Here is an 18,735-nt window from a genome sequence, read left to right on the forward strand (position 1 = left end):
TGGTCCATTATTTTTTTCCATCACCATTATCTGGAATTTGTTTGATCTAACACATTAAAAATTCTTTTAATATTTTGTGGAACATTTTCAGTGGTGGGATATTAATGAATAAGAAATTTTTTACTCTAGTTGTCTAACTTCTAATATAAAGATTTTGTTTTTGTTTTATCGTGATATAATGTTATACATGCCACTGCATGGAATAACACTTCATTACTTGACAACATGAGCTAAACTGAAATTTGAAGTTTGTGCAGTATTGTTACCAATAGAATCTCTTACTAATGTTTAATACATATTAAATTTATCGAACTGATTGACTATTCCAGTATTTTTGTAGACATAATCTCAGACTGATGTTTAGTAGACATGAAATTTATTCATTTAATTGAGTGATATAATATTGCGCCATATTGTACTGTATTGTTACAGCCAGAATCTCAGACTCCTGTTTACTTGACCTAAAATCTATTAAACTAATTGAGTAATACAGTAGTATTTGTGCAGTGTTGTTAAATACATAATTTTAATCTGGTGTTTACTAGACATAAAATTTATTCGACTAATTGAGTACTACAGTATTTGCGCAGTATTGTTATAGACATAATCTCAAACTGGTGTTTACTAGACATAAAATTTATTCGACTAATTAAGTACTACAGTATTTGTGCAGTATTGTTATAGACATAATCTCAAACTGGTATTTACTAGACATAAAATTTATTCAGCTAATGGAGTAATGCGATGTACTAGAGGCACCTATTAGCCTAGTATGTGGTATTTACCTTGTTTCATAAATTTTATGATAAGCAATCTTTTAAAATTCCTTTCATTCTTTTCATAGGCATCAGACAACACACTACACAAACCAGCTGGCCAAAGACACCAATTCAAGTCTGAAGGAACTAGCCCATCTTCCCACTCCAGCAAACACATCTGAACATGTGAGTTATGGATCATTGTTTACCTGTCATGTCTAGAATTTATGTAGATTTTACTGTACATGTGTACATTACAATCAAAGTACTAGTTATTTTAAGCAAACTGTCTTATTAGTATTTGTATTATATACATGTATCTTTTTCAAGTGATACTCCAATATTGTTTCCCTCTGTAAGTATCTTAGTTCATTCAGCAATGGGGGGATGGCATAGTTAACAGACTGTGTTGTTACTCTCACATAATGTTCAAACTTAATTGTCTTCATAGTTAGTGTACTTTTCTAGTACAAAATGTATATATGTGATAGGTCTTACAAGGGTAGATTTCATTAGCAATTAGGTGCTAAACTTTGCAATTAAATAAAATATATGCTCAAGATTTTATTTTTACTGACAGGCTTTCTAACGACAGAAAAAGTATTTTCCTGAAATATACTGTAGGTGATGTTGGAAACAGTTTTGCTGAAAACATCAAAGTGGAAAAATACTTTGTGCCAAACATTTTAAATTTTGGCACTTGACATGTTGGAGACATGTTGCATATTTGTTATATGCCTGCCATAAGCTGAAGCATAGTATAATGTCTTTCAGTCTGTTTCTTGATTCATAGTATGATGTCTTTCATTCTATTTCTTGATTCATAGTATAATGTCTTTCAGTCTGTTTCCTGATTCATAGTATAATGTCTTTCAGTCTGTTTCCTGATTCATAGTATGATGTCTTTCAGTCTGTTTCTTGATTCATAGTATAATGTCTTTCAGTCTGTTTCTTGATTCATAGCATGATGTCTTTCAGTCTGTTTCTTGATTCATAGTATGATGTCTTTCAGTCTGTTTCTTGATTCATAGTATAATGTCTTTCAGTCTGTTTCTTGATTCATAGTATAATGTCTTTCAGTCTGTTTCTTGATTCATAGCATGATGTCTTTCAGTCTGTTTCCTGATTCATAGTATGATGTCTTTCAGTCTGTTTCTTGATTCATAGTATAATGTCTTTCAGTCTGTTTCTTGATTCATAGTATAATGTCTTTCAGTCTGTTTCTTGATTCATAGTATAATGTCTTTCAGTCTGTTTCTTGGTGCTCAGAATGGAGAACATGCTGTTCCTGTAGGCGCATTCCAGAACCTCTTTGTTGGGTACTTTGTCCTGCCATTGGATGTGCAGAATGCGCCGCAGGCATCTCAGGTGGAAACTGTTGAGTTTCATTTCGTGTCCCGCATAGGTGGTCCATGTTTTGCTGCTGTAGAGGAGTGAGTTGAGTACGCAGGCTTGGTATACACGCAGTTTGGTCTTCTCAGTTAGGTTGGGGATGTTCCAAACCCTCTGGTTAAGTCTGGCCGTCACTGCTGCTGCCTTGGCAATCCTGCCATTCACCTCAGAATCAATTGAGAGTGAGCTGGACATGGTGGACCCGATGTATGTGAAGTTCTCAACAACTTCCAAGTTGTACCCATCGATGGTGACAGAGGGAGGGGAGTCTACATCCTGCGCCATGATGTTCATTTTCTTCAAACTGATGGTCAGTCCAAATTCCTTACAGGCGTAGGAGAGGTGGCATACCAGCTGCTGCAGTCCATCTTCCGTGTGTGATGTCAAGGCTGCATCATTGGCGAAGAGCAATTCACAGATGAGTACCTCTGTTCTGTGACTTTAGTCTTAGCACGGAGATGGCCAATGTTGAACAGCTTGCCATCAGCACTGGTATGGATGTACACTCCCTCGTGTCGGCGCAAGGACACAGCCTTGTTTGACTCCTCTGATAACTGGGAAGGCCTCCAGTGTAGCGCCATTGAAGCACAATGCTGTGCATGTTCTCGTGGAACAATGTGACGACAGCAGGCAGTCATGGGAGCAACCAATCTTCTGCACCAGTCTGAAGAGTCCACTCCGACTGACCAGGTCAAACGCCTTTGTCAGGTCTATGAAGGCAATGTAGAGGGTCATCTGCTGCTCGCAACACTTCTCCTGCAGCTGGCATAGTGAGAAGATTCTGTCTACAGTTGACTTGCCAGCTCGAAAGCCACACTGGGACTCTGGGTAGGCACGGAAGGCTAGGATATGCAAGCGCACCAAGGCAACACGGAAAGCCTTTCTGACGATGCTGAGGAGGGAGATGCCCTGATAGTTGTTGCATTTGCTACGATCTCCTTTGTTCTTGTACAAAGTGATGATGTTGGCATCATGTATGTCCTGTGGGATGTGTCCCTGTTCCCAGCAGAGGCAGAGGAGTGTGTGTAGGGGCTGGGTCAGTGATGATTTCCCACCATTGAGGACTTCAGGCAGAATGCCATCGCTTCCAGGAACCTTCCCACAGGCAAGGCAATCGATGGCTTTTCCGAGCTCTTCCAGGGTGAGTGGTGTGTCTAGTTCTTCTATGACAGGAAGGTCTAGGATGGTGTCAGTGACGATGTTTTGGGTTGCATACAGCTCGAGATTGTGCTTAACCCATCACTGCAGTTGTTTCCCCTGTCTGTGATGACTTCACCCATATTGAACTTTAGGGGGACAGTTTTAGAGGAAGGGGGGCCTGTCGCCTTCTTGATACCCTCATACTATCATCTTGCATCCCCGGTGTCAGGAGCTGTCTGTATACTGGTGCAAAGGTTCAGCCAGTAGGTGTTGGCACAGCGACGGGTGGTCTTCTGGGCATTGTTCTTGGCAGTCCTGAGGGCTTGTAGTGTTCTGGGGCTAGGTGCAACCTTGTATGCCTGGAGGGCTTTCCTCATTGCCTCAGTCACTGGCTCTATCTCCAGTTGGCCTCATAACAGTCTGCATTTTTGTGCTCCTTTTTCCCATAAGCAGTGATGGCTGAATTGTACACAGAGTCACAGAGGTGGGACCACTTGGAGTCAATGGTGTCATCAGGTGTTGCTTTGGTGAGAGCTTCCTGCAGTTTGCTGATGAACTGCTGTGTTTTCTCTGGGTTGCTTGCACAGCAGGTGTTGATGCATGGGCGACCCTTTTTTTTGGTGTGGTGGTGCAGCTTCTTGGGTATTATTCACACCTTGCTGACCAAGGAATGGTCCGTGTCACAGTCAGCACTGTGGTAGCTGCAGGTGAGGAGGACACTGGCCATTTTTGCACGCCTGGTGATGATGAGGTCTAGCTGGTGCCAGTGGCGTGAACGTGGGTGTCTCCTTGACACCTGGATCTCCTTGCATTTGAAGTTAGTGTTCGTCACACATAGGCTGTGGAAGCAGCACATCTCCAGCAGTCACTGACCATTCTCATTAATCTTGACCCTTCTGTAAAAGCCAAGATAGGTGGACCAGGCCTCATGGTCAGCTCCCACTCCAGCACTGAAGTATCCTAGTAAGTTAGGGCCTTCATTGTTGGGGATACTGGATATTGCACGATCCAGAGCCTCTCTCCCACCGTCAGAAGTAACCCCTGGTGCCAAGCTCTGTACCAATCGAGCTTTGACTTAGAAGTAAACTGCTACTTCCCATGTTGTGCTGACATCATACAACGACGCTGGAGTGTCCTCTCCAGTGGAGCTATGGAGAATCAGCTGTTGCCCATGCAGCAGACCCCCTGTCGCCACACAGCTGGTGGACCCGAGGGAACGACAAATGCCGATACAGCTTGGCATCAGTGGTGTCACCAGAGATGCCGGAATGACATTGAAGTCAATTTCAGACCACCTTAGGGACTCTGTCTCCGGATTTTGTCGGGGTTTACTCCCTTAGCCTTTCCCAAGGCAGCAGAGGTTTGGAATCGGAGTTTTCCTTCTCCTAGATGAGCTACCATACAAGGTTGGTACCATTGTAAAGAAGACAAAATCCAGGTTATGAATGTATGCTCATAAACAAGTTTAATCTCACATTGGTTGTTGTACGGGTAAATCAAAAGGGTGTTGGTTGTTATGGTTTTAATACCATTTTCAGCACACGATAGGCTATACATTGTAGCCAGTCAGTGATCTGTAAAGGCAAGTGCTTTACACCACTTCACTGCCTGTGGCCCCAAATGTATGTTTACAGTTATATTTCTCTTTAAAACATTAAATAAAGCCCTTAAAGAGTAACATATGCTCTGCTTCTTTATCCTTTGTTTTGTTCTTAAAACTCATGGCTTGTATAACTGCAATGCAGGGAGAGTCACATGTGGGTAATAATATTTCTACAGTTGTTAAAAAAACAACTGAAATAAACAAAGTTTAAGTTCTTTTTAATGGAAATAATTATGAATAAAAAACATTACTTTAACAAAACTCCAAGGCATGCACTTCATTTACCTGTATCGTCACTGAAATGAAGGTAGTTTCTCACCTGGACAAACCTGTCACATGACATAATTTCTAAAATGGATCCAGACAAGCCAGAATTTCTCACTTTTAAACCAATAAGTTCATCTGTGTCAATAGTTCCATCAATATATGAAGCTTTTTTGTCAGATAATGTGACAGTGTCAGTTTAAACACCTTTGTGTTGATTTGGGTCAGTCTGTCACTTCAAGTACATGTGTATTCATTCTTGTAACATATCTTATTTCCAAAAATACATAGTAACTATAAAATGGAAAATATTTAGGACATGTTCATGATTAATCAAATACTCGTGTTGGGCCTACGCATTCGGAAAATGTGTGAATATTACAATCTAGTTTAGATTTTAGTCTGTTGACAGAATTAGGTGTCATAAACATTAGTGAGCTCAAAGCTTTTGAAGTACTCGTTCCAAAAATGTCCAGCGATTCTTGTTATACACATTCCCTCTCTTCTTCATGTATACTTTACATGATCAGAATTTGCATATTGTCTATTGTTTTATCCCTCGACAATTCCAGCTCATGATCAGAAAAGTCTACCATGTTTGATGTTCACTTTAAAAAAAATTAGGTTTATAGATCAGGTTCCCCACCCCACTTCTTCTTAACAACCTTAAAGTCCGAATGCAAATGAATCATACTACAAAATAATTATTTACTAATGGGGTACCCCAAACACTGACAAATCAGAGAACATATTATCAAAATGTGACATGTTCATGAGACAGGAATAACATTCTGCAGTGTTCAGCAGAGTTATTGTTCCTGGATTGCTTCACTGGTAGTTGGTGTTGAAAGGGTTAAAAAAGAAAAATGGTTTCTACACAAATATTTCAGTTCGCAAACATGTTCCTTCATCAAAGTTTGTGGATCACTTACACCATGTTGGGTGAGAAAGAAGCCTATTGATTTGGAGGTCAAAGATCAGTCAAAAGATCAAAGATCAAGGTCACTTACTGAAAAAAGAATGTTATGGGTTTTTGGCACAATATCTTCGGTTCTTGGCCAAAAGTTGTAAAGGGCTTGCAATTAATGTATAGAAGAGTCCTGTTGATTTTAGGGTCAAATAGTCCAAGATCCAAATCATTGTGGCTAAAAAGATACCTTTTGTAGAAAAACTTTTATTCTGGATTAAATATCTGTCCAAATGTTGTAGATCTTTTGTGTTTAATACAGTAAAGAAATCTCATGTGTCTGGGTTCTGAATGTCAGAGATTATGGTCATGTTAAGTCAAATGAAACAATTCTGGTTTCTGCTAATTAACGTTAGCTCAGAATTGTAGATCTTGACCAAAGGTCGTGGTCCTTGAGACTCACTGGTCATTAATCTCCAGAGATAGCCATGCCCTTCCTGTGGCTTCATAAAGGATTATTAAATATGAAGTGGGCATATTATGTGCCACTCACAGCATTGTTGTTATAATTTGTAAAACCAACTACTAAATGTGCTCAAGTTTTGGATGGAAAAACTTGTTCCATGTGTTTCTTCGTCAGTGATTATTCAGATATTTATGTTAAAGCAACATTGCATCATTCATATGAACCCAACAGAATGGATACACTGCTGTCATCATGCCCTGCAGGAGAAAACAGAAGGGCTAAATCATACAGTTACATGAATCCAATAGATTGGATACCCTGCTATCATCATGCCCTGCAGAAGAAAACCGTCACATGAACCCAGTAGAATGGATACCCTGCTTTAATCATGCCCTGCAGGAGAAAGTAGAAGGGCTAAATGTTAGTCACATGAACCCAATAGAATGGACACCCTGTATAATCATGTCCTGTAGAAAAAAAACAAGGGCTTAATATTACAGTCACATGAACCCAATAGAATGGATACCCTGTATAATTATACCCAGTAGGAGAAAGCAGAAGGGCTAAATTTCCAGACACAAGAACCCAATAGAATGTATACCCTTATATAATTGTGCCTTCAAAGAGAAAACAGAAGGTCTAAATCTTCCAGACACATGAACCCAATAGAATGGATACCCTGCTATATTCATGCCTTCAAAGGGAAAATATTAGGGTCTCAATCTTTGAAAAGTTTAACCATATTTCATTAAATAGTGACGTTTTTCAATACAAGTGCTTATTTTTCTAAAGATTATTAAATTTGTTATATTTCTTTTATTTCACTAAACTAAAAAAGTTTTCTTTTGTTTTTTGAACAAAAATGTTGAAATAAGTTGACATAAAACATTCTTATTATCTTCTTGTACAATTTTTGATGCACAGAGACAGTGGAAGATGCAGAAGGAGAGATTAACAGAAGAGTTTAGCAATGCTTTGAAGAATTTCCAGACAGTACAACGCACAGCTGCAGAGAAGGAGAGAGCCAGTGTGGCCAGAGCTAGAGCACATTCCAGCACTTTTGTGAGTAATGCAGACAAATAAGTGTATTTATTATCTATTCAGATGTTTTTAATGGACATTTAATGTGTTAATTTTTTTTAGAAAGACGAAATATATAAGACAATTGAATTGTTATCATTTTATTTACTTTCTATTTTTAATTGCAAAGACTAGTTTTTGACAGGTAAAATAGTGATCCACTGTCAGATATGGCCACTGTTACTAAAAATAGAAAAACCTTTATTCAAACAAATTCTTCTTAAACAACAGAATTTGACCAAATTGGACAGAAACCCTTATTGCATGAATGTCTTTCAAAATTTCTTTAAAGCTTGCAGATCTACCATCTAATATGGTTTGGCTTGGTGTTAAAATACAGCAACACAAATAGGTTATTTAGTGCCAAGGCAATTTGAGTGAAGTGCTTTACTCAGGGATACACCATGGTGGCTTACTGAGTCCGATCCAGTGGTAGAATTGAACCCTCACCTTTTCTATCATAGGTGTGACATGCCACTGATCCTCCATGGCTCATGCTTCCATTAGTCACTTCCTAATGATGTGAAGGAGGGTGCATTAGTGCATTGCATACATCCCTGTAATGCTCTCACCCATTATTATGTGCCTTGTTATAATGATATGCTGGATATAACCAGATACTTTGTGGACCAAACAACTAAAATCATACCAATGTATAGAAATATGGTTTGAAAAAAACAAGGTCAAACTTAGTCTGGTATATTCATCTCCATTATTTAAAATATTTTGAAAGTGCTTTCTGTACCATAGTTTGATATATTATGCATTCCTCAGTATATTGCAGTTCCATACGTACTATGGTTCTCAATATAACATGGTCTGCAGTTATGGACCCCAACTACTGCATTATAACAAGGTAGAGCTGCACCTTCTCAAAAAGTCTCGGTACACAGTTTGACCTAATTTGATAGAAAATGTTGTGGCATATGTGGTTTTCATGTTTGATAGGCAAATGATGGTGATCTGCAATCAAATGTAAGCAGAAGTAATTAAAAACTTTAACACTTTACCAAATTTGAAAGAAAGCATCCATGCTTAAAGGGCTTTAAGTTTTATACAAAAATAGCAACTGTTACAAAAGAAAATTTTAAAAAACTTCAAATTACTTTTCAATGACTCCTCGACAAAATTTGACATAAACATTCTGGCACCATGGGATTTCAACTTTGTACAAATGATGCTAATTTGCCATCAGATTTGGCCACCATCATTGAAAATAAATTACATTAAATGACCTCTCAAAATCCTCTAAATAGATTTAGACCCAATTTGACAGAAAGCATCATGGCATAGGTGGTTTTCAAGTTTAATAAACAAATGAAGCTGATCTGCCATCAAACATGGCTTCCATTACTAAAAATAGCAAATGCTTTAAATGACGTATCAAAACCACTCAACAGAATTTGACCAACTTTGACAGAATCTTCCAAGTAAAAAGGCAATTCATTATTGTCAGATGGTGACATTGTGCCGTCAGATATGGTTGAAGATGCACAAAAAAATGATAAAGTAACTTTGGAACATTTGTTTTCAGTCAACAGTACAGTGAGAAATGTCTGCATCCTAATGACCCAGATACCTTAGCCCCAGAACTCTCTTGTCTATCACAATGTGCCACAAGATGCATTTTATAATAGAATATGTAATAACAATAAATTTAAAATATCTTGAAAATAAAGACTTGAAAACTTTATAACTTTTTATACTTCAGCACAGAAACTTGTTTGCAATTTTTTTTCCATGGTGCAAATATTGAAGAGAAATACTGTGAATTTCTTTCACGGATATCAGTTTTCATGGATGTGTAAAAAGAAAGGTATTTGTTTGCACTTAAATTTCTAGATGTGCTCCACAGAAAAACAGTTTATTTTAATCTATTAAAAAAGATTGGTACACAGTGAAAAATTAGGAATTTCACAGAATATTGTGGTTGTAAAGAATTTTGCATCTCTTTTTAGAAGTGCTCGACATCAATGAAAATGTGTAATACTGTATAGCCTTGCTTATAATTTAAGTCCAATTGCAAGCAACATAGACCTTGATCTGTCATTGCATAATACACAAGCAGATCAGGGTCTTTGCAGTTTAGTGTACTAATTACTCCTAACAAACCGCATAGACCCAGACCGACTGTATTATGCAATGTCACATCTATGTCTGTGCAGTTTGCAGGTGGATTTATAAGCGATTAATTATTTTCAAATTAATTAGCTGTACAGCAAAATAAAAATTTTAATCTATCATTTTTTAGGGTGATCAGCCTTTGGAAATGAAAAACGAGCAGTTCTCTGCACCAGGGTAGGTCTTCCTATAGTAACATAATGAAATTTAGATGCACCACCTGATCAAGTTTAAACATTACCTGCATACAATTAAGACCTGCCAACCCTTATGATTTTGCCCTAAAGTCTTAGGAAAATGACCCTTAAAATATGGACTGAATAAAAGCAAAAACTATGGAAAAATTGTTGTTGCTGATTAATCTGGATAACTGCATCATCCCTGTTTGATTTGGATCCAGGTTTCTTATTAGAATTAGTGGGGTTAGTCACGGAACCAGACTAAAATTACAGCAGTATCTCAGATGCTTTAAACTGCACATATTTTTTCATGCAAAGCATCTGTGTGATCAAACTAGATTTTTTTTAAAGATGACATCCAGCAAGTGATGCATGTTGACGACAAAGAGGGTGCTCACCAGTTATTATGTACTTTTGAGAGAGTGATGTCTGTAAGGTGAAGTTGTTTGCATTTAAAACATGCACAGTGGAGAGAATGTTGGCATACCTCTGTGCTACTTTAATGTAAAGTGGCTGACATTTCATTGGATATTGTACTTTTGGAAATTGTATATGATCCAAGCACACTGCTAACTAAAATGACTGCTTCCTTGTGCTAAAAAATCAGCCTGAATTAGTCTAAGGTACACAGTCAGTAGCAGCTATTAAAATAGGGAAAATGAATGTTGCCAGACTAGACAATACCAGCTTCTGAAAGTGCAGTGAATGAATTACCAAATATATAAAATGTATTTTAAAAAAAACGGTTATCAGCTCTTATTTATACAGTTTACCTCAGAAGTTCAGGAAGTGAAAACACCAAGTGGAGCTAGCACTTTTTTGAAAGGTGCACATCTGGAGTAAGGCCAAGCTGCATACCCTATAACCCATATTACACCCATCATTCATACACCAAAATAAAGGGAATTAAAGGTTCTTTGAACTATACCTAAGATATGTAAGGTCTTTTATAACGAGCCAGTATAACCAGTGAGGAAAGCTGAGGGAATTCTTTTTCTTTAAAATTCTAACCCTATGCAAAATATGAAACAGAGCGCCACCTTAAAACAAATTAAAAATGTATGCAATTATTTTTCTTATTTTAATATCATTATGTAGGGGGAGAAATACAGGAGAATTATTCAAAAGGAATGTTTTGATGCTTGCAACTTAAACTTTTCAGCCATATAATCAAAATTAGATAATACAAGAATAATACCTATATTCTCTTTAAGGGGGTGTTCACCAGTTATTATGTACTTTTAAGAGAGTGACGTATGTAAGGTTAAGTTGTTTACGTTAAAAACATGCAAAGTGGAGAGAATGTTGGCATACCTCTATGCCTCTTTAATGTAATGTGGCTGACATTTCTTTGGATATTGTACTTTTGGAAATTGTACATGATCTAAGCACACTGCTAACTAAAATGACTGCTCCCTTGTGCTAAAAAAGTCAGCCTGAATTAGTCTAAAGTACACTATCCTTAGCAGCTATTAAAATAGGGAAAATGAATGTTGCCAGACTAGACAATACCAACTTCTGAAAGTGCAGTGAATGAATTACCAAATATATAAAATGTAAAAGAAGTTATTAGTTCTTATTTATACAATTTACCTCTGAAGTTCAGGAAGTGAAAATGACCAAGTGGAGCTAGCACTTTTTTGAAAGGTGCACATCTGAAGTAAGGCCAAGCTGTATACTCTATAACCCATATTACACCCATCAGTCATACACCAAAATAAAGGGAATTAAAGGTTCTTTGAAATATACGTAAGATATAAAAGGTCTTTTTTAAATAGCCAATATAATCAGTGAGGAAAGCCGGGGAAATTCTTTTTCTTTATAATTCTAACCCTATGTGAAATATGAAACTGTCGAGCACCACCAAAATGGAAATTAAGCTGCTTAAAAAAATGTTAATAATCGGCACAGAAGAAAAGAAATGAATATTCAGATTTTTGCAAATAAAAGAAGGAATGTGCACAGTTTTTGGACATCTCATGTCAATTTGAGAATGTCTTGTGGCAGGAGATATATTTTCCATCATCATGTCAAATGGAGAAATATTTCAAGAATTACGTCAAGTAGAGAGATAGCAACAAGCCATTGAGCTAAATAGGGTTTGGAACTGAAGTTTGTGCAACTGTACTAGTGGTAAATAAGGTCTGTGTGTACTTTACAAACTTTTCAGTTGAACATAATGTTGACCGTCGCTGCATGTTTCAAATGCCAAACTTTTAAATACATTTTCCAGCTTTACAGTAGCAATTTATGATGTTTTGATACACCCTACAGAAAACTGCCCAAACTTAAGGAAAAAAATCAACTGCCTTACCAAGACGGTCTCGTCAGGTTAGGCAGGTCTGCACATTTTTGGACATTTCTTTTAAAGAAATATGTTTGATTACTAAGATTTAAGTTTATGTGTCCTGAGTCAATTTATATGCCAGTCTGAGCTTGGTTATGTATATGCATCATTTTTCTAGCGTAACATGCATCCTTTTACCTGTTGGAGGTTGAGATTATGAATCTGTACATGAAGATTGAGGTTTGATCAGTCCCTAAGAAATGGTGTTGTGAGGGTCAGGCATAATGCTAAAGAATGGATGGTGGTGTGCTTATGGATAACTAGTAAATCACAGTTTAGTTCCCAACAGAATCTAATGTATATTGTGTTATTATGATTGTCCAAAGATAATTTAAATTGGGATGTATTATGCCTAATAAATTGTTTGCTCTCTGTTACAAAAATAAAATTACAGACATGATTATTCAGTATCTCACATTGCTCATTTTGTCAGTTACTCCCAGACAAAGGAGATACTGCAGATGGAGGAAGATGTGGACCTGGAAGCTATAAGGGAGAGGGAAGATGCAATTCGCAAGCTTGAGGTACTTATGGTCTCCCTGTTGTCTTAAATGATAATGATATTTTCTACATAAACTGCTCAACTCAACAACCTTAAAATATGATACCATGTTGAAAATAACTCTTTCCTTACATTCATTTTACATAGAGATTAACTAGATACAATCCTGAAAGTTAACTGATTCAAACTACAGGATACCCTGCTGTAGCATGTTTCATAATTACATGAATTTTTCAATATAACATGGTCATCATTTGGCTCCCAAACTTCTGCAACCTCATCACTAATTTCTCTTGACTGTTTTGAATTACTGCAATGTTTTATTGCCAAAGTAAATGAAAATTTTGATTTGATAATCTTATGAGTTGTTTGCATTCTCAAGGGGAAAAAGGTTTTCTTTCATTTAAATGAATCAAGATGTTGAAAGTTTATATTTGTGAATATTCTTTGCAGATATTTCAGTAGTCAGTCACTGCACATTCTTGTTAGGTTATTGGTTTTGGAAGATGTTGGCTTACAAAAATATTGGATAATTGTTAATCAATTTGTATTGAACCATAAACAATCAAGCTAATAATCCTTCTTTGTGTTTGTCTTTAATGAATTGTGTACAATTGTTGTTCAGTCCCAAGCATTCTATAGGCCACCAATGTTTGCTTAATCAACTGATATACACACCTATGCAATAAATAATTCCATGGTTGAAATAATTTTATTACCTGAACTGATAAATTAATTTATATACCAGATAAGTAGTTGCGAGTCATCAAAATTAATCCCACAGCAAACATTGTTGCAACTACCAGGCACTGCTTTATTAGCAAAATATCACTCAGCATGTCTTGGCCATGTTTTTAACCAGTTGCCACACGATGAATTGACTGTTGTTTGAAAATGAATCAGTTTTTTGGCAAACAATAAATTAGTGAAATGAGATACTGTGTGGATCCATATTGCTCAGGTCAGGAAAATTCATTGTTGTCGGACATTCAAAGGAGCATTTTTGGTACTCTTCACCCCACCCCATTCATCTTACTTCTTATAGTTAAATCCATAAATATATGTATATATTCACAATATGCATTTCATGTATGTTTACCATCATGCTTAAAACCTAAATCTGTCCATTTAATTTCCTTAAAATGTAATCAGAAATACAGACATCAGTTTCATATTGCACTGATACATGTGCTTGTTAATGATGTACGTTGTTGCATGTACTCTAGGTGGATACTGAAATTGGAACCAAACTTTTTAAGTTGATGTTATAATCCAACATACTGATCCCTGTTTTTGTTGTGTAGTAGTGCAGAAGTCATGGTTCATGGTTATTAATATTGGGCTTCATGTATTCTTACCTGTCTTTTAGAGAATGACTTGGCTGTTTGTTAGAGATCCTGTTTTATCTCATGCAATCAAATGCATACTTCCGAATATGTCTGAGACTTGTTTCCTGATATGTAGGTCAAATTTACAAAAAAAATCCCTTAGTACAATGCATGTTTGAGCCTTAATTTGTGACAATTATTGCGCAAGTTGGAAGATGAGTTTCTTATTAGAAATTGCCTTTGTCAGATTTGGGCATTTTATTGTTGGATTGAAATCAATTTCGTTAGACATATCGGATATAAATGAATATTTCCAAAGCTATATTGTATAGTATTTTATAAGGCTGTGTGAATTTGTTAGCAAAGGATTAAGTATTCAGATTTGAATGTAATGTAACAAGGAAAATTGTAAAGGTTTTGATATGGTACTGCTTAGTGACATTTTCACATGCACATGTGCATACTGAATTGTTATTGGACTGTATCTTATGGTATTCTTAGATTGACCTTTTTTTCCCTGGTTTTTGTTGGACTCTGACAATCATGTTATAGCAGGGTTTACCTTTATTACATCGCATGTAATTCACACCATTTTTTTAATCATTGCAGTAATTTTATAAAAACTTCTTTAGGGCCGTATGAACCATGTCAGTGGTTAGTATTGACAATGTAAGGAGTGATGAAAAATAGAATTAGTGATATGCACTGGGGTGGGTTGGGGCAATTCCACTTGAGTGTCAAAATTTGTGGGCTGAAATGAGGATTTGCATAGTTTCTTCCCACAAATCCTGAACTTAAGGGTGAGTTTTTCTGGTCCCACACCTACAGTATGGTGGATTATATTTCTCTCTTTTCTCATTTGTTAATTAACGTTGACAACAAAGATGACATTTTATCTATACAGATATGGTTTTAAAAATACATAGTATTTCCTGAAGGATTTTACATCTTTAAAATAAGCTAAAATGTTTTGTTTACAATAAAGTGTTTGTTTTGAATACTGATTCCTGTTTGCAATAAGGTATTTGTTGTGAATATTGATTACTGTTTACAGTAAGGTATTTGTTGTGAGTGCTGATTACTGTTTACAGTAAGGTATTTGTTGTGAGTGCTGATTCCTGTTTACAATAAGGTAATTGTTGTGAATACTGGTTACTGTTTACAATAAGGTATTTGTTGTGAGTGCTGATTACTGTTTACAGTAAGGTATTTGTTGTGAGTGCTGATTCCTATTTGCAATAAGGTATTTGTTGTGAATATTGATTAGTGTTTACAGTAAGGTATTTGTTGTGAGTGCTGATTACTGTTTACAGTAAGGTATTTGTTGTGAGTGCTGATTACTGTTTACAGTAAGGTATTTGTTGTGAGTGCTGATTACTGTTTACAGTAAGGTATTTGTTGTGAGTACTGATTACTGTTTACAGTAAGGTATTTGTTGTGAGTCCTGATTCCTGTTTGCAATAAGGTATTTGTTGTGAATACTGATTACTGTTTACAGTAAGGTATTTGTTGTGAGTACTGATTCCTGTTTACAGTAAGGTATTTGTTGTTTGCAATAAGGTATTTGTTTTGAATACTGATTACTGTTTACAGTAAGGTATTTGTTGTGAGTACTGATTCCTGTTTACAATAAGGTATTTGTTGTGAGTGCTGTTTACTGTTTACAGTAAGGTATTTGTTTTGAATACTGATTCCTGTTTGCAATAAGGTATTTGTTGTGAATACTGATTACTGTTTACAGTAAGGTATTTGTTGTGAGTACTGATTCCTGTTTGCAATAAGGTATTTGTTGTGAGTACTGATTCCTGTTTACAGTAAGGTATTTGTTGTGAGTCCTGATTCCTGTTTGCAATAAGGCATTTGTTGTGAATACTGATTACTGTTTACAGTAAGGTATTTGTTTTGAATACTGATTCCTGTTTACAATAAGGTATTTGTTGTGAGTGCTGATTCCTGTTTACAGTAAGGTATTTGTTGATTCCTGTTTGCAATAAGGTTATTGTTGTGAATACTGGTTACTGTTTAGAATAAGGTTATTGTTGTGAAAATATAGATTACTGTTTATTAGCTTGGTTAAAATTTCCTTTTAATATTTAAACTCCTAGAAAAGAAGCAGATGTTTACCATGTCATAATCATAATAAATTCATCTTTAATGTCATTTGGTTCACTCATGCATGATAGGCATATCCGACATGGTTCTGTCACATGGCCAAACTGTTTCACATGCATGTAAGAAAAAGAGAAATGTATTTCTCATAGACTCCTACAAATTTTGTTGGGCCAGTAGAGTAACAGTTCTTTTGAAGGACTCTTGTTTAACTTTTGAGCTCTCCCATCAGAAGAAAAAGTTAATACTTATATTATTTTTATTCATTTAAATTAATCATGATTTTAAAAAATCTTTTCTTTTTAAGAAAGACATAACTGATGTTAACCAGATTTTTAAAGACCTTGGCATGTTGGTTCATGAACAAGGTGAAATGTTAGGTAAGTGTTGCTAGTATTTTTGTATTCATGTATTGACTTTATATACTTCTAAAAATGTTTTTTTAAATATATTTTATATATTTAATATGAATACATCATCACCAAGTCTGTGCAATTCATAGTTGCTACATCAGAAGTAGGTTAGATTTAACAAGAATATCATTGATGAGATTTTGTTGCAATTTGACTTTCACCATTTTGTGGCAGATTTTATGGAGTTATGGCACTGTTTGACTCAAAACATTGCTTTATGTTTTCTGGCTTAATTTTTATGTAGAGTTAAGGCCCCTGCTTGAATCAGAACTTTTCCATTGACATGTAGCATCCATGTCATGCTGACACATTTCTGGTTTGAGGCTATTCCAGAAATAAACACTGGGGAAGGGGTGGGTGGAAGGGCTGCCCATCTTTAGGGATGATGGTACTAACACCAAAACTTCAATCTTGAGACACCTACCACAAAACAAAAATTTAGATTACACCCACGATCACCATAACATAAATATAAAAAAAATCACAAATATCAATTTATTTTTCAAAATGATTCACAGCTATTGGAGCAAGATCATAGATGGATATTCAACATGTGACAAATTGCAGTGCAAGTTTAAGTTCATATTTGTTTCACTAACACAGCTATAACATTAAATGGGTTTTCATGTTGCAGATGAGCAGTTCAACCCCATTTATAAGAAATAAATCAATAATTTCTCCTCATTTTATGTCCAGTATAAATGATACATGACACTGTTCATTAAATATCTACTGCTGAAATATATTTGATTCATTTATTGTATTCTTTTTGTATTCGGTTTTAGTCAATTTACACACAAGTCTGAAGGTAGTGAATTTTGAAACACTGAGCTGGTGGGGACCAAACCCACATCACACAGGCATGCAGCATGCATTTCGGCCATTCAGTTACTAGTCTGCCTTTAAGCTTGATTGAGGACTAAAGATTTGGTTGATTATGCATAGAAAAATTTTCCACAAAGTCAGACGGATTCTACTTTCAGATATTGATAATACACTGTTCATGGAATCACTTGAAATTTAACATCAGTTACTGGCTATACATAATTGATAACTGACAACTGTTGGTAAGCATGGCATTACAAAATGCATGCCTAATAGAGAAATATTTTGCAATACAATTTTGTTCCGGTTTTTCAGGTGTGTGTTCTAGTGGTTCATTTAAAAACTTTAATGTTACTGTTTCTTTTCTAAATTGTTTTCTTTTAACATTTTTGTATTTAACTATTGTTTTTACTAATACTTCTTATTTTGTTTCAAAATGTTTCTCTCAATTTTATAATGCATCACTAACAAGTACTTGACATACATATGGTCTTCTAATTTTCACAGGACAAAAAACAGACAACGGATGATATATTTCTTTACCAGCTTGTGAAAATTTAGAACATGTGGAAAATTAAACAAGGCTTTAAAGCAATTCATATAGTTCAAATTTCAAACAGTATTTTGGTAAAGTTAAGGATATTTCTGGATGAGACATCTTTAGTACCACCATTCCATTGGGTGTGTCTTAGTTATCTCCCTTGCTCCAAAACCCAAACTATCTTTATTACCTTTATTTAAAAAACAATGAGAGAAAAACACCTCAGATGAACTAGAAAAGATTGTCTATCAAAATATAAACGTCAAAACAATTAAAAAAACAATATAAGTTTTAATTGTAAAATGCGTAATGCAAAACTGTGTGTCAAACAATAGTTTTAATTGTAAAACCCACAATGCAAAACTGTGTCAAATAGTTTTCATTGTAAAACCTGCAGTACAAAACTGTGTCAAACATAGTTTAATTGTAAAACCTGCAATGCAAAACTGTGTGTCAAACAATAGTTTTAATTGTAAAACTCGCAATGCAAAACTGTGTCAGACAATAGTTTTAATTGTGAAACTCACAATGCAAAACTGTGTGTCACACAAGCAGCATTAGAGTAACACATAAAAACCTACAAGACTTAATTATTGAGATATTCTTAATTAGATTAATTTATCAAGTAAATAGTATATTTGTCATTTTAGTACAAGATCATCATTTCTTTTGGATACTGTCCTGAGTGCATAGAACCATTTATATATTTCTATCTGGAAGAGAGCTGTACATGTGAGAAAAAAATGTAAATAGAGGGGCT

General features: G+C 35.5%; 1 protein-coding gene across 1 annotated transcript in view; it reads left to right on the top strand.

Annotated features, from left to right (window-relative positions):
• The window catches only part of LOC149808087 (syntaxin-7-like), a 43,777-nt gene that overhangs the window by 11,805 nt on the left and 13,237 nt on the right, over positions 1 to 18,735 (top strand). Inside the window, exons 5-9 of the mRNA XM_089973425.1 lie at positions 845 to 944; positions 7,455 to 7,592; positions 9,862 to 9,908; positions 12,691 to 12,781; positions 16,504 to 16,576. Coding sequence (XP_089829551.1) covers positions 845 to 944; positions 7,455 to 7,592; positions 9,862 to 9,908; positions 12,691 to 12,781; positions 16,504 to 16,576 — 449 coding nt within the window. The remainder of the gene's footprint in view (positions 1 to 844; positions 945 to 7,454; positions 7,593 to 9,861; positions 9,909 to 12,690; positions 12,782 to 16,503; positions 16,577 to 18,735) is intronic.

This window comes from Sinohyriopsis cumingii, chromosome 1, assembly GCF_028554795.1.
Source record: "Sinohyriopsis cumingii isolate HCF-2022 chromosome 1, ASM2855479v2, whole genome shotgun sequence".
Taxonomy (NCBI): Eukaryota; Metazoa; Mollusca; class Bivalvia; order Unionida; family Unionidae; genus Sinohyriopsis; species Sinohyriopsis cumingii.